Below are 17,320 nucleotides of genomic sequence, written 5' to 3' on the forward strand. Positions count from 1 at the left end.
GGGTGTAATAATTTTATCTTTTTAATTTTTTAATCCCTGCAAAATACTTCACTTTGTACTTCTTGACACTTCTGAACTGTTTTTAATAATTCCTGTTGAATTGAAATGAATTTCTGAAATCAGATGACACAAACATTTCTGAAATGAGTCCTCTATATAACATATTTCTGCAGTGGTAAGATAGTAAATGGTAAATCTGGTTTTTGGTCCTGTTTCGTATGCACAGTGTGGCTGTGTTGCATGTTAGTGACAGTTTTTTCTAAAACAGTTCTTAGAGAAATATCTTGGTTCTGTTTGGAATTTCTTTCAAGAACCTTCTTTTTTTTTTTCTTCCAGACAAGAAGATGAAAATTTGAATCTTTTGCAAAATGGAGGAGAATTGAGCATTACAGTAAAAGAAAAACTAAATGTGCAAGAGAAGGTTTCAAATTCGTCTGAATATGGATTAAGCATTGGAGAAAGATTAGGCCTGATAGGAAAAGGTGTTGATCTAAGCACTCCTATGGAGGAGTCTCGCAAATTAGACCAAATAAACATGAATATCAATAAACTGGCTAGTGAAGAGGCAGTTCCAGTTCCTGTAGAAAGGTTAGAATCACAGAAAATGGTTTCGGTGATGGGCACTTTGAATAACAACACAAAAGAAGAAAGTGAGCACTTGGAAAATGGAAATAAATATCCTATAAATAAAGTAAACGGACATCCTGAGGAAACAGAGTCTCCCAGTAAAGACAAGCTAGTGAAAAGCACTACAGTTGATGGTGATGCTGCTGAGCTGTCTGTTTCAAGAAGCACTGAAGATTTGTCCCCACAGAAAAGCGGTCCTGTGATGAAATCTCACAGCATCACCAGTATGGACACAGATATGAAAATCTATGATATTGTAAATGAGAATGGATCTCAACAGTCAAATTCAGTGGTAAAATCACCATCTGATACTGCAGATGGAAAAAACATAGTCCGAAGTAAATCTGCTACTCTTCTGTACGATCAGCCTTTGCAGGTTTTTCCTGCGTCATCGTCATCATCTGATTTAGTATCTTCTACAAAAACTGTATTCAAGTTTGACTCAAATCACAATCCTGAAGGTGCTAATGTAGTGAGAGGATCAGCGACAGGTGGTGCACAGATGCTCTGCACTCCTCCCCAGTATAATATTCAGTATAGCAGCAGTGCAGCAGCAAAAGATGCCCTGTGGCCCCAGAAACAAAACTCCCAAGTAGAACAAAGCAGCTTACCTCCTTCACGTCTGCTTAGGTCTGACAGTACAGAAACTCCCAGCTATGTAAAGCATTCTGCCAACATGAATTTCTCCAATCATAACAATGTCCGAGCCAGTGCTGTGTACAACACTCACCAGCGGATGGCTGGGAGACATATGGATATGTGGGCTGTCCCACCTAATGACAGACTGCTCCCAGGAACAACTAGACACACTCTCCAAAGGCAGAGCAGTGTATCTTCTACAGCTTCCATAAATGTTGGGGATAGTGGACCTTCCAGGCGGGCTCAAGTTACTGAAGGGGACTATTTAACATACAGAGATTTACATTCGATGGGAAGAGGTCCACCAGTAATGTCAGGGCAGCAGAGACCCCTTTCTGCCCGAACATACAGCATTGATGGCCCAAATGTAACCCGGCCACAGAGTGCTCGGCCCTCGGTGAACGAAATACCAGAAAGAACTATGTCAGTCAGTGACTTCAATTACTCACGGACTAGCCCTTCGAAGAGGTCAAACCCAAGGGTTAACTCCGAGCACTCACTGTTAGACCCTGCAGGAAAAAGTAAAGTCCCTCATGACTGGAGGGAACAGGTGCTGCGACATATCGAGGCTAAGAAGCTAGAAAAGGTAAAAAAAATAATTTTTTTTCTCCTACTTCTCTGTTACCTGGGTGTGGAATAAGATAAATACTGTGTTTTGAACTTCTTTTAATTCCTAGTGAAAATCTACTTTTGACCCTGCTGTAAAAAGGATAAATGTGCTTGTGATGAATATCTGAGAAACACTCAGATGGTAGACTGTAAATGAACTTTTCTCCCAAATTAAAAAAGGTGCTGTTGTTTTTACATCATACTTGCCAGTTTAGCCAAATTACTGTTGAATACATTAAATATGTCATACTGACCTGCTGGACTGGAAGGCCAGCCCTTGAAAGCCAAGTAATTATTGTAACATCATATTCACATACTAAAATATTCCCTTACACTTCTTGATCTTTCATTTCTGTCTTTTTCCCCCTTATTTCTTCTCTTTAAGAACAAGGAAAAGAAAATCAGTGAAATCTATTTGGAAATATAGTCTACAGCTTTAGTTGCTGAAGAATTCAATAGCCATAATTATCATGTATTTGCCTTCAAGCCAGTTATCTTTTGAAGTTGGGTATCTGACAGATTGTTGAATGACCATTTATTGCTGTGAGATGAGAACACTTAAAAATCTTGTTAGTTTCAGAAAATCACAGTAGGTTTTTATAGAACTATATATGAGGATGAGGATTCTTTACATACTGTAAATGCCATCAAGAATTTGAGCTGATCTGTAGAGCTGAACAATTATATATATTAAGAATTTGAGTAGACCCTGGAAGAGTGTAATCTATGTTGTCCAGTTAGCCCAGTTGAAAAATATCATCACGAAAAAATAGATAGAATGTCATTAGCCTGACCCTGTTTCTTTGGAAGGGAAGTAAGTAAAGTGACCAAAACACATTTTGATTATGCCAGCTACGTGGATTTTGTATTTTAGTTTCTTTTCTAAGAACATACTTTGTTTTATTATTATTATGCTAAATACTTGAATATCTGTGATGGCTAGAGAAATTTAATTGGAGATGGTAGGAAAAATTATGTTTAACTATAATTTTTCTTTAGAAATACCAGTATTTGGGGGGATAGGTTTGCTTTTGTTGTTTTGGTTTGGATTTTTTAATTTTTTTTTTTTTTTTTTTTTTTTTTTTTTTTTTTTTTTTTTTTTTTTTTTTTTTTTTTTTTTTTTTTTTTTTTTTTTTTTTTTTTTTTTTTTTTTTTTTTTTTTTTTTTTTTTTTTTTTTTTATTATTTTTTTTTAAGTTTCATAACTTCTGGTGACAGAAAGGGATGGGTTTTGTTTTTTAAAGAAGCCTGCACAACAGCTGTACCGGTTCTGGTCCAGATTGTCACCTACAACAGAAAATGCTTTCATAGAACTGAGCTGTAGTGTGGGGGACCCTTTGTCCCCACAAGAGGGTCACAAGCCTCACCATGTTCCAACTCTAATGAAATGTGCATTCCCTCATTTTCAATTCTTCTGGATAGTTATATCAAATCTTACATGAAATGACAAGAGAAGCAAAAATCCAGCACTTGCTGAATACAGATGGAAACAAAACTTCAGTACACTTTGTTTATTGCTTGTTCATCTGCATGCTAAGAACAGTGTTTAAAACAGAAGTGATATCTGTTCAGGTCTGTAGAAGAGTAATCACCTTCACTGAAATGACATTGATCGCCTGACTTATTTCCCTTTTTATCTGTCCATACTTTCTATTATGCTTTATATGTAAACTTTAATTTATTTTCCTACTAGACTGATAATGGAATAGGTGCTATTGAGATCTTAGCTGTGGATCTAATTTAACAGATCTTTTAAGTCTGTTTTGTATGTGTGTGTTTCTTTTGTTCTGGCCTTGAATTGTTTCAAAGTAGCTTTTGCTAGCAATCTGAGACATATTTATGGGTTTAAAAGTGAATGCATACATAATTGTCAACATTATATTCTCCAGGATATAATTGACTTAAAAAGAAGAATCTGAACTATGAAAAATGTAGATATAATCCTAATTGGCAACTGGCAAATATGATAATGTAAAAATTCTAGGAATTTGCTGCATATTTCTTTGTTCTTTTAAAATAATGGTTTCAGTATTTCTGTTTGTAATTAAAAATTAGCTGAGTGGTGGGGGTTTTCAATCTATAAAAAGACTTCTGAAAGTTTTGAAGTCTGAAAAAAAACCTCAGTAATTTTTGCTGTGATTCTCATTGTTACTGAATTTAATTGTGTTTATTATTTCTACCCTGTGCTTATTAGGAAGGGAGGGTGTAGCAGACTCTTACGGGTAGATTTTTTTTTGTTGTTGTTGTTGGTTTTTTTTTGTGGTGGGTGTTTTTTTTTGTTGTTTTTTTTTTTTTTTTTTAATTTTCCTAAGATCCTCAAAGAGCTGTTGATTTTGTTTTTATAAAATTTGGTAACTGAAGAGAGAGGGAAGAATGAACCCACTTAAAGAAACAGTGCCTGCTTGTTAGACAAACTAGAGAAGCTAGTTCTTTATCTGTTATCCCTTTTTACCTGAAATAGGCAGGGGAAAAAAAATTTCAAGAGTTTAATTTGCACGAGGAAAGATACAGAATAGTTTGAAATCTACCAAAAATGATTGACAGTGGGTTCCAGCCAAGTAACTTGCATTTGTAATACCTTTAACAAGCTCTAAGGGGCATACACTGATCAGGGATCCCAGTATGGGTCATTCACTAAGGAGCTGGACTCAGTGATCCTTGTGGGTACCTTCTAACTCAGAATATTCTGTTATTCTGTGAAACAGAGACCAACTGAAATTATCCATCTAGCTGAATGAAGGTGAAAATGGTTCATGAGACCATTTGTAAATAGAAATCATGCATATATTAGAAGAAACAGCTGGCTTACCTGATGCAAAGTGTGTTTTGTTGTGGGAGAAAAGAGCTTACTTACTGTCAAGCTGCTCTCTAGTGGTTATATCTATAAGCTATTTGAAAGCAGGCAAGCAATTCTGCCCCACCCCCAACCTCATAAATGTAGTGCACAGGTGAGTTTTAGAAACAGTAGTATTTTTTAGCATATTTTTCTTTTTGAGTGTGACATGCCAATTTTACCCCCTGGTATGTTGCAGTAGTCTCCTATAGTCATCTTGTTGGTTTTTATTTAGGATTTTAAACTAAAATACTGCCTGTATAGAAGGACTAGTGTCACACTAGGATGTGGAGGAGAAACATCTTATCCATAACCTGCAATAAAAAAAATCTGCAACAGTTATCTGTGAATATCTATTACATTTCCATGCTAAGTGTACAAAAATAGTTAGTGAGCCTGACTGTCTTTCATCTTCATCTTTCATTTTCAATGAAATCCTCTGTTTTCTATCAACTTTATGTACTATTTAAAATGCAGAGCTTTCAGAGGAGAGATCATAAAGTTAAATTCCTGCTTTCAAATTCGGAAATCAGAATAGTTGTTTTTTTCCTCAGAGTTGTCAGTGTACAGTGCTTTATTAAAAGAAAAACATCTACATGTTTTAGTTTTGATACAGAATTGCAGTTTTAATCCAAGTTTTTCTTGAACACATTTTTTTACACCGTATCCCTCTCATGCAAAAATATTTTAATTGATACAGTCTCAGATTTTCTCCAATTAATCTTGCTTCAGTGTGTCAAGGACAGTAGCTTCAGTGGGTCTGTGAATACATAAAATAAAGTGCTTAAGTGTTTGTAAGATCATAACCTGAAGAATATTTTGACACTGATTAAATTACGGGAATGTTACCCATTCAGTAGTTGTTAGTTTTAAATTTTGACTTCAGTTTTACTTGTATTTTCTTTATTTTGAATGAACTACTGAACCATCAATATGTTAGAGTGACATTTTGCGGAGTTCAGAAGTCAAACCATCACACTTTAAAGGGATTAAAATTCTTGTGCATTTGGTATGTAAACACTTAAAGTTCAGATCCTGCAAACATTTTATGATAGTAGAATTTAAATTACATGTAATTTTCCACTCTTCAATAGGAATGCTGTTATTTATGGAAGAGACCTAAATTCATGCCTTTTTTCCCCTTGTGACTGAAGAACAGTTTTCTAATGTTTAACCTTTTCTCTGAGATTAACTGGTATCTTCCTAAAATTCTGTCAGATGGTTTTTTTCCCCTGCTTGTGGGCTTTTACTCCAAAAGGCTTAGACCAGTAATTTTAGGCATTTTGAGAATACCTTGTGCAAACTTTTTCTGACAATTCCCAATGGTCATTGGGAATGAAAACTGAAGAGATTTCTAAACATTTAATATCATCTCAAAGGGTAATTTATGCCCACCTTTAGCCTGCAGTTGATGCTAAGCATTGTTAAATGAATAAGTAAACAGATAATTAAAAGGAATATTAAAAGGAATAATACTTAAGCTTAGCAGGTAAGTTACCAGTTAAGGCTATTCCAAGATAAGTAGAATTTAGAGTCTTCTTCCCTGCAGATACTTCAATTTTATTAGTTTCTCTTCAGCAGCGAAATTTCATGGATTGTCATGACAGATTCCAGTGAGTCTTAAAATTACAACAATATTATCTAATAGCAGTTCTCCTAAATAAATTCCACTATTTATTGTCTAAATTTACCTAAGTAAATATATTACGTCACTTCAATTCCCAAGATGTTCCCAAAAGAATGCTGACTATGCCATTGAAATTATCCAAGAGCCTTGGCCAATAAAAACCAAGTATTGTCAGTAAATACTGTTTTCCAAGGGAGTTTCCAAAGACTGTGGTACGAGAGCATCTGGGGAATGTGAGTATGCAGAGGCATATGACTGATTATTAAACCAGTTTTTTCACAAGATGAAGCTTGTATGAAAGAGCAGATGTCTGCCTGAGGACTAGTGACTATTTTCAAAGTCACATTACTATACGTAGTAGGCAAATGCCAAAATATATTTATTCATGTAATAAATGTTTGCTGTATCTTAGTCAAATTATACCTATTCTGAATATTTCTTTCTTTAACTTGGAAAAATTAGACAACTTTGAATTTGTTGAGGTTTGATGCTTTGTGGTGTATCTTTTCCTAGGATCATATTTTTTCATGGTTTTGTCACATTTTCAAGATAGGTTTGTTTCATTTATCAGGTGGAATATGAAGGATTTTTTATTTCTTCCCTTGCACAGTCTGTTTTGTTCTTACAGCTACAAAAATCCACAGTGGCAAGGTGGTAATGTCTCCTGCTTTTTTAGTTTGCCTTGACAATATTGCAGGGGCCAGTTTGCAGGATAATGAAGCTCAAATCCAAACTACTATCACTTCTGTCCTTGAGGTCATGTTACCTGTTTGACTGCCCACAGAAGCACAGGGGTGGTCTCAGTTTCCTTCAAGCCTCTTCTCCTTTAAATGAGGGTTGTTCACATTCTTGAATGAAGTATTACTGGAATTGCTAATGTTGACTGGGTGGCAAGAAAATCCAGTCAGTCAGATCTCTATGTAAATTTTTATTTGTACTTTACCAGTAGTATATGTGGGGAGATAAGACAAAATAATGACTGGTAATTAGATAGTTTTCCATAGGTGTTTTTCTTGACTGCCAACTTCTCTTCCTACAACATATTGCATATGTTGAAATTTATGGAAAACGTGAAAATTTTGATAAGCACCTTTGTTATTTTTTTCAGACACATGAATATTTGAATTACTTTATTTACATGTAATTCTGCATGTTAACTGCTGATTGCATGCTGATTTACAGTAAATAAAGGTAAATAGGGTCACTGAGTTGTGTTTTATACATCACAGGCATACTGTTCTTGCATGGTTTTTATCTTGCATGACAATGGAATATGTTTGTATTACATGTATAACATGTCTTTGTGGTTTATGCATGCTGCACTAATCTCTGTGTTAAATCTGTCCCCTCTTTATTCAGAGCATGCTGTCTCGGTCCTTTAATTCCAATTATGCTGCAGTTAGCAGCTTTCACTATGGCAGCTCTAGGGATCTGCATGGCAGCCAGGGTAGTGTTGCCTTGAGTGTTGCAGACGGAAGAGGTTCTGGTGTGCACGTTGTTCGAGTGAGTACCTACAGGAGGTTATTGCAATATGTAGAGGGGGAAAGAATAAACATTGAGGGGGTCCTTAAGTTCATAGAGTTATCCTTTCACATATGTCCAATGCTGTAAAAATAAGATACAATTTATGTGCTGGAATTTTTTTTTAGGCATTACACACTTCGCCTTCACTTCATATGCCTTCAACTTACTGCAAGGCTTTTCAATTTAATGTCATGAAGTTGAGTTTTTTAACTGGCTTTTGGAGATGGCTGAACACACGTAAAATTGTCTGGTTTTGTTGTACCTTTGTGAACAAGAGATTACCATCCTGAATTTAATTTAGGTTGATAAAGGTTTGAACAAAATCTTACAATGCTTTTTCCTCCCTCAAATGAAATTCTGATTATATGAACTGTACTGTAAGATACTGCGGGCATTCAAGAAAATTAATAGTAAGAAATCCCAAGAAAATGGGAGGAAATTAGTTTTTAACTCTTAGCATCGTGAGTGATGTTATGGTATCCATAGTGAGAAGGATAAAGTCAAAAGAAGTTTAATCCTTGAATAAGGATTTGTTGACTTTCCTCATCAGCTTCTTGGTGATTAAAGACATCTCTGCAGTTGAGAGTTTTTGTAAATGTTCATCAATGTTTTATGGGTTTGTGGTGGCTTGGCTAGTGAGATTTTCTAAAAACAATATACTAGTTAATAAAAAAAGATAAAGAATGATAAATCCCTTAACATATTTTATCAGAATTTTTAAATTAGAATTATATGAAGACAGCTGTCTTTACTGCTCCATTCTGCTTAAAGCATCCCCAGGCATCTACTCCAGGAGACCAATGCCAGGATGAAGTATTTGTTTCAGGACAGCAGAATTACTCATCTGCTACGCTTAGTCTCAAAGATGTTCCTTCAGACACCATGAAGAAAATAGCTGTTCAGGTAATTACTGTGCATGTCCTCATGGAGAGGATATTATTTTCTATTGTTTGTATGGATGTATTTTTTATTAATAGCAGAAATTTATGTTGGGATAGCAGTTGGAACTAGGGCTTCTTTAAAACGTAATACCCAGGGTTCAAAGCTGGTATAAATGAAATAGCATCCTTTTTTGGAAAACAAAACTTAGTTAACTATATGAAGGGAGACAGTTTTTAGTTTTCTTTAGTAGGTGCTTTGAAAGAAGAAATCTGCAGCCAAACAAGTACTTGCAAGTGGAAACTGGAATATGGCAGATGATTTCAGAGAAGCAATCTGAATCTGATTAAACCTTTTAATATTTGGACTCATACAGACAAATGAGTGACTAATTAGACTAAGAGCATGAGGCATAATGGAAAGGAGCTGCAGAGTTGAGCAGTAACTCTGAGACTTCAGTAAGAAACATGTAACTTCCAGCATCATTCCTGGTGACATAGTTTGAATGCACTGTATGTCTTGACAGTTGTGTGCCTTACTGCTGCTTGTATTATCAAATCAGTGACATATGTTAACACAGAAATAAGATCTGTTGGAAATACTGCAATTTTGATAGTAAAATCCTGAGCTTGGATACAAACTTGCTCAGAAGGTTTTCTTGTGGTCACCTTAGGATGCTTGGAGAGCACATAGTTTCTGTCTGGTAGCTAGGAAGGATTTTTATTTTTGTATGACCTACTGGAAATCATTACAAAATCTCTGAATTTTATGCAAGGAAAGTGCAAACTGTCATGATACCAACCAAGTGTCAATATTGTTAGTTGCACTGCTAGAAAATAATGTTTGGGAAAACTCAGTAAAACAAGCGCTAAAAGCAAAGGCTGTCTAGTCTGTTCTGATAGATTAGCACTCAAAGAAAGTTTTTGTTTTTCATATTTGTTCTCAGTATGTCAGAGCTGATAACTTTGAAGAAGATGGAGTATAATTGTATGTTATCCAGGAGAATTTTAGTAATGTTACTAAAAACTAAGAACAGTCAAGTGTGAGAAGTATTGAAATAATAAAAGAGGAATTGAGGATTGCTGCTTACAAAATGTATGACACTGAGTATTCATATTTTATTCAGATGCCTTTGACAAATGGACAAATGTGCCAGCCTCAGAGACTTCAGGCAAACTACAGCCAAGTCCATCATCTCCCTTCTCAATCATCAGTAGCGAGACATCCATCTAGAGAGCAATTAATTGATTATCTGATGTTGAAAGTTGCCCATCAGCCTCCCTATACCCAATCCCAGTGTTCTCCCAGACAAAGCCATGAGTTGGCAAAGCAAGAGGTAAGAATAAAATCTAATGTGATATGACATCTGTCAGTAAACGGCAGAGTAGTTACATTGTTTTAATTTATTACAATTTCTCTGTAAATGGTGACAGAAATCACACAGGGATTTATCTCCAGCAGAAGACAATGTTATCTTAGTGCAATTCTACTCAAATCACATGTTCCTTCCCATTTTGAGAGAAATGTGATAGATTTTTAACAGAATATACCAGAAACTTAAACTTACCTCTTTTTACTGAGCTAGAAATTTATTTCTCAACTATATTTATTGTTCCCTAATTCATTATTTAGGTAGTAACTGAAAAAAATACAAAGTAGCTGTACAACTTGGAGCACTTTGCATCTGGAATGGTTCAAAACCTTGCAAATGTAGGAATGTACATTCACAAATAGAAGTCCCTTAAAAAAATAGTGTGAGCAATCTTATGCGTGCCTGATAATTATCAGTTTTATTTATAATAGAGGTAGTACATATAAGAAATTCTTATACCATTTAATAGCTCTTTTATTGTGGTAACCTTCTTTCTGTGTTGTGTGGGTTTTCTGAGAAAACACTGAGAACTACATTTAAATTCTTTGCTAGAATGAGAATGTCCACTTACTGTGTAAACTAAGTTTTCTAGTCAACTCTTCTAGCAAGAGAAAGAAGACAGCGTTGGTTACTTAGAACTTAGAGTGAAAGTAGGAATGATATTTGATTTTTAAAATTCAGCTAAGGTAGCAAAGAAATAGGAGGAATAGGTTCTTTCATAGGAGCATATATATTTGCTAGGGGTGTTAAAATAATTTACATAATATCAAAATATATTTGAATTTAAAGCCCAAGTGAAATATGATTATTATAATAGTGATATTGGAGTAAAACTTAGGCACATGATGCTGTTGTACTGTAATCTCATTCTGCAGTAAAATAATGAGATATAATACTCTCTTGAAGTGGTGCATTGTTGTTTTTTTTTTTGTTGGTTTGTTTGGTTTGGTTTTTTGTTTGTTTGTTTGGGTTTTTCCTTGGTAAAGCTTTTGTTCACCTGAATTCCTTAGTAATAATTTCATGATAGTAGCTTCAAATGCATATTTTAAACCAGTTTATCTGACTGTAGTTATAACTACTTAGATTCGAGTGAGAATTGACAAGGATCCAGAACTTGGATTTAGTATATCAGGAGGAGTTGGTGGCAGAGGGAATCCATTCAGACCAGAAGATGATGTAAGTATTTTATACTAATGTTTTGTAAGAGCATTCTGATTTACAGTGTTTCTTATGTTTAGCAAAGAGAGAAAAGAAAGTATATGTATTTCTCAAACCACTAACCTCCTGGATTGGAAGGGAGAAAACTGAGGACAAATGATGTGGAAAATCAAGGTTGTAGGGTGACTACAGTGGTCACATGACAGCACAGAGGATTATTCTAGCAGAGTGGTTCTTGCACAGTTCCAGTAATCACTCAACAAATTTGTGATAGGGAATTATGGAGGGTACAATTTTGAATCCTATTAAGAGACCACAGCCTACAGCTGTATTTCTGGTGGTTGATAATTAATTTTGAAATATACATCTGCCATATACATTTTGACATATACATCTGCCAAATTAAGCCAAGGCAAGTTAGAATTCCTTTAAAGATAATTCTTCTGGATTTAAAATCAGAAAAGGAAGGCAGTATCAAAACAGTAGACCTGCAGAATAAAATTGCATTCTCTCCTACTTAGGTGAAAAATTGAAAAAATGTTTTGAATTACATCTGTTTGATTCTGTCCTGCTATTCATAAATAAATTGTCAAAATGTTTTCCACCGCTGTTTTTCAAGGGAATATTTGTAACGAGAGTGCAGCCAGATGGACCGGCATCTAAGTTCCTGCAGCCTGGGGATAAAATAATTCAGGTACTGTAATCACCTAATTAACTGGCCTATGTAATACACCAGTTTACTCTTAATTTGCAGCTAAGAGCAGAATGTTTAATTTTTAGATAATTACCATTTTTTATATTTCTAAAAACAAAACAACAAAAAAGAATGACAAAACATGTAATTTGAGGTGGAACATGAGCACTTCATTAAGCTTTACTGTCATTCAGTTATTCATTTAATGGTCATTCACATGCAGTGTTCTGAATAATGTGTTGACTGAACACCAGCAGTTGCCCCTCACAGCCCCTCCTCTCCAGAGCTGCACCTTGCTGTTAATCCCTCTCCACCCTGCAGTTCCTGCCAGACCTTGCTGCCTCTCCCCCACTGGCAGTCTGGACATGCCGGAGCTGCCTCTCAGCTGGCTGGTCCCAGCAGGGACCTCCTGGCTGCCTGTCTGCTGCCAGCGAAGCAGGTTGGCCATTCAGGAGTCATGGCTTCTGGGCTGCAAGCTGGGTCGTTCTTTAGTCTGTTTCTCTACCTTTCAGACCTCTCCTGTGTTAGATTTGTTTGAATTTGTCTTGTGAACTCATTAAGCTATTTGGGGAGGGATCAGAGAAATGAACAGTTTCTTAAGGAAATGGGTTAAGGGGACATTTGAACATTGTTGTAGCCACCCTTAAAGTTGCAAAGCTTGTCAAAAATAATTATTCACCACATTAGTAATTTGAGAATGTTGGTGGAGTGAACTGTGATGCATTTCAGTTTTCTAAAAACAGAGCAAACAAAAAACCCCAAACCAAACACCGCCCTCCCCACTAGTATCTTGATGAAACCACAACATCCTGTGAACAGTTTTCTAAAACAAAGCCAAATTGAAAACTTAGTCTAATTCTTCTAATTTTTGTTTAATGAGGAATTCATAGTTTGAAAAAGAACTAAAGGTGAAATTGCATTTTCATGCTTAGACAATTAGAGGCTGCTTCCTTTCTCTTAACTAAGAGAATTTTTTTGTGTAACAACATGTTCTGTATACCTGTGATGATGTAATGGCAGCTCCACTCTGCCTTGTTACCACTCAGACAATTTGTGGGGTTCTTTGCTGAATATCATCTTTTCCAAAATGCCTTTGCTATGCTTGATTTTGCAATGTTCTCTGTAAAACATGGAATGGGCATGCATATTACAATGCATGTCTAATCCATTTCTAATAAAAATATTCTACACGACTAGTGGCTACATAATTGCAAGTAAGACTTAAGACTAGGGCTAGGACATTCTGTACAAATGAGAATTTGGAACGGTTGTTGCTGCTTTTGCTTTATGAACAGTCTATTTAAATCTTCCTCTGCAACCCTAAAGATTTGTAAACCACTGGTTTTATAACCAAGGATTCAGCTGGTAACAACAGCAAGTGTTCAGTGATGGGATAAGGAACTGCAGCTTTCAAAGTGGCCCAGCTAAGGCACATAGAACATCGCAAGTTCACTCTGTCACCACATAAGCAGCTCAGGGAGGAAGGTGGGATGCACAGCTGGAAGCAATAACAGTTTAAACTGGATAAATCTGTCCTTCTGTCAGATTTTACTGCCCAAACTGAATGTGAATTTGTAGTAGTACTCTGAGAAGTTGAGCCATAGCCATGTTTTCCCTCTTTTTTTAAGGCCACTTAGGCCTGCCTTTGTTTGCCAAGACAAACTTGTCCAACAATAACAATGTCGTTTAGAGAGTCATAGGCACATTCAAGTTGGGGATGACCTCCAAGGGTCTCACATCCTAAAATGGCTCCCAATGCTATTGATGTTTTTTGTTATGGGCTTCAATAGTTTTAATTTATCATAAATGCCATTTCTAATATTCTGATACTTAAAATGGGATGTGTAATTTGTACTAGGTTTAGGGGTTTTTTGGTGTGGCTGTAGTAAGACTGATAAATTAGATCTGTGATGTTAATGGTTCAAAGCTTGGTTTTCCTTTGGTAATTTGCAAAATTCTTCCAAGGCTGACACAGTAGTTCAGGGGTTTTGTAGCATACAGGTACATATTCAACTAATCTGCAAATCTGCAATGTTTCATTCTCTGCATTTCTCTAGAATTTGGTTATTTTAAATCTTAAAGCTTAAATAAACTAACACAAAGTATGAGTTTTGTTTCACTAACATGGCATATGAGACTGTCATTTTGAGTTTTAAATATTTCTTTTTAGGCTAATGGCTACAGCTTCATCAATATTGATCATGGACAAGCTGTATCTTTGCTAAAGACTTTTCAGAATGCAGTGGAACTCATCATTGTACGAGAAGTTTCTTCATAAGTACCTTTGATTGTGGGGATAAGCCAACAGGAATCATTGAAGGACTTAGGAGAAACAATATTTTGCATATTTTTATACATTAAAAGAACTCGAATTATGATCAAAATTTGTACAGGAAATACTGAGCTCGTGGTTAAAGAGGGAAAAACCACTGTATAGAACAGACAAGAAATAATTTTAGAAATGCGTATGGTGAATAAACTTGTTTTTAAGCATTATAGCAATCTAAGGATCACTCCTCCAAGAACAAACCTGTGTTGTTTTTTTGTACAAATGGTAGGTTTATTTTTGGATAATTCATACACATTACTAAACTTTGTGCAAGGCCTTGCGAAGCCTCAGTTGTAGCCAATGGACAGATGGCAGGGCTGTCTGTCCTGTAGCTGTTTATTGCCTTTATTTTTATTCACCAGATATTAATGTGTTACGCTGAACCACTTCTGTAGATATGAATGGGGATATGAAGTGTTGGCTTTGCTATGTGCACATTGTATAGATGAATGGGTAGATGGAAGGTGGTGCTGATTGGACAGAATAAAGGTCAGATGGAATAATTATCTGCTATCTAAATCTGGAATCAGGAAAGAAGAAAAAGTGTTTAGTTCTGGAGTGTACATCTACCAATAGAAAATGCAATAAAAGCTTATGGTGTTTTTTTAGGAAGACTATAACTACAAATTTGTGATATTATAGAGGATTTGTTCTTAATGTAGTTATAAAATACTCATTTGCCACATGTGATTTATGTTTAGTTAGGTTTTCTTGCATACATAATTTTTTCAACAGTACTGTGGAAATGTGCCCAGAGATTTTTCTCTGCCATAGAAATCCTGAATTTTGTGGAAATGGCGATACTTCTATCTTTATAAACAGGACTCCATTTTAAGCGTATAGATTTTAAAAATGAAACTGAAATGGCCAGTTTTTAAGGTTGTTGCCTGTAATATATATTTAAACAGACACAAAAGCAAATGGTGCAGGAAGGATTATGAAAGACATCGTGATTTTGTTTGGCCTTTGCACTGCGTTGTTAATCAAAAAAGAAACCATACGCATGGAGCTAGGCAACCAAAGCAAGTTTGTGAAACTTTGAGCAGTGGTGGTGAATTGCTGTGGTGAAATGGAAAGCAAAGGGAGGATGTACTTAGAACCCACCAGCTGGTAATGAGGTTTCTTAAAGGGCTGTTCCTACAGGTAACATTAAATGTGAACTAGACACTTCAGAGTCATTAAAGGGTTTCTAACTACATTAATGTAATAGTGATTTACCACAGGCTGCCTTTGTTCCTTATTACTGTATAAAATCTTCAATTATGCTTCTATTAATTTTGTTTACCAGAAACATTATCTTTCTCCTTTGTAATTGAATAGAGACTGCATAACCTGCAGTGATAATTCATACGGTTGTTATGGACCAGGGAAAAGTGCCATAGTAGACCGATAACTGTTTTTAACCAGGGCTAATGATTAGCCATCATTAGAGCAATATTAAGTTATTGCAGTTCCTTTTTAATTACATACAAATTGGTAGTTTGAGACAGGTATAATCGCTTTTTTCAACCCAAAAAGTAAATGCTTTTAATAAAGATAGCAAAAACACCAGCTTCCTTTACTTTTGGGACAATGAGCTGGAAGAGAGAGAAATTATACATAGCTAGCGGTAATAAACAGGCAGTACTTTTTTAATAAGTTCAATATTATTGCACTTCTTTCAAAGATGTTAACTATTGCTTATTGTACTGTGTATAGTTCTAATAATTTTAATTGAAACCCTTTAACAACTCTTTGTATATTTTAATTCTTTTTATTTGATTTTCAGTAATATTTACATAGAAAATGATTTTTTGGATATATTAGTAGAAATGTGCTGTATTTTGATAAAATTCACTTATTTTCTGTGTGCTGGTAATCTTCAAAGAAAAGAATGAGAAACATAGCTCTATAATGGCAGGCTTCAGTGTTCCGCTTCTAAGATGTGTTTAGTTGTTGTTTAGTTTCTATTTTTTTATTGAAAATGCAAAATGTTTGCATCACATGTTCATTATTTTTAATCATGTTATTTTATCACACACTGCCTTTTGATGGGGATACATACGGACAAGTCCTAAATTACTTTGGTCTTCTACAAAACCTGTATCTTTGAGAAGGGAAAAGTCCAAAAAGCAGAACTGATTCTTTACTGATCTTGGACTGACTTTGTATACATTTTGCAGTACATTTAAATATGCCACTGAGAAATTATACTGTATTGTATTTTGCTTTAATGGTAACAGAAGTTTTAAATGTTGTTGTGTCACTTAATTTTCAGGTTTATGTATCACAGGAAAATTCTACCAAAAACTGTTTTGCTGTGGTAGAACTATGTAAGTAGAGATTTATATCAAGAGGTTTAGTACTTCCTGTGAATATACTTGGCCAAAGCTTGTCTTCCGTCAGTTAGCAAATAACCGTCTAATAAAACATGAATTTTGCTGATTTTACTCAGTAAATGTTCGAGTTTTCACTGGATTGAAATGTGTTTTTGTCAGTGTCAATGTGTGAAGGTAAACATGTCAAACTAAATGATTTTACAAAGAGTGGGAGAAAAATGTCTCCTGAACTAGTCCAGCCGTGATTCAGCAGGAGGAGAGACAATATCAGCACTTTTCATTTTGAATGCATCATAAACTACATTTTGGATAGAATAAAATCCATCAGCAGCCTAAGTTACTCAGCAAGGCAACGAGTTCATGCAAACTCTCTTAATTCTTTCTATTCCTAATAATTCGTTAAAGAATCAGTTCAACTGATGTAATGAAAAAATGAAGTCTCCCACGTATTTATTATGTAAATATTTTTTAGTTTCTTTTTTCAACTGGAGTTAAAAAAGTGTGTATATACTTGAAAGCATTCTATGAACACAAACATAGCAATAAGAAACACACAGAATCAAACATTTTTTGTTTAGAACTATTCCCTTGTCAACAGCTATGTAATGTTTCTATTGATCAGCATTTATTCAACATTCCAAATTTTTGTATATAATTAGACTGTTTCTGAGGTAATACATGGAGAATAGATAATAAACTAATGCTCTTTAAA

The 17,320-nt window shown here is 35.1% G+C and overlaps 1 protein-coding gene across 6 annotated transcripts in view; it reads left to right on the forward strand.

The window, feature by feature from the left end:
• Positions 1–17,320, forward strand: part of ERBIN (erbb2 interacting protein) — a 109,376-nt gene extending 92,056 nt beyond the window's left edge. For 4 of the 6 annotated variants that reach the window (XM_027882132.1, XM_027882087.1, XM_027882114.1 and 1 more), the window contains 7 exons: positions 337–1,852; positions 7,694–7,837; positions 8,630–8,761; positions 9,864–10,073; positions 11,193–11,285; positions 11,887–11,961; positions 14,132–14,239. In XM_027882132.1, coding sequence (XP_027737933.1) covers positions 337–1,852; positions 7,694–7,837; positions 8,630–8,761; positions 9,864–10,073; positions 11,193–11,285; positions 11,887–11,961; positions 14,132–14,239 — 2,278 coding nt within the window. Of the gene's footprint in view, positions 1–336; positions 1,853–7,693; positions 7,838–8,629; positions 8,762–9,863; positions 10,074–11,192; positions 11,286–11,886; positions 11,962–14,131 lie in introns of all 6 variants that reach the window. The other 2 variants (XM_027882096.1, XM_027882104.1) reach the window with 1 other exon arrangement.

The sequence above is a fragment of the Empidonax traillii genome, unplaced genomic scaffold, assembly GCF_003031625.1.
Source record: "Empidonax traillii isolate 1590-97213 ecotype Southwest subspecies unplaced genomic scaffold, ASM303162v1 scaffold8:size5222938, whole genome shotgun sequence".
In the NCBI taxonomy this organism is placed as follows: domain Eukaryota; kingdom Metazoa; phylum Chordata; class Aves; order Passeriformes; family Tyrannidae; genus Empidonax; species Empidonax traillii.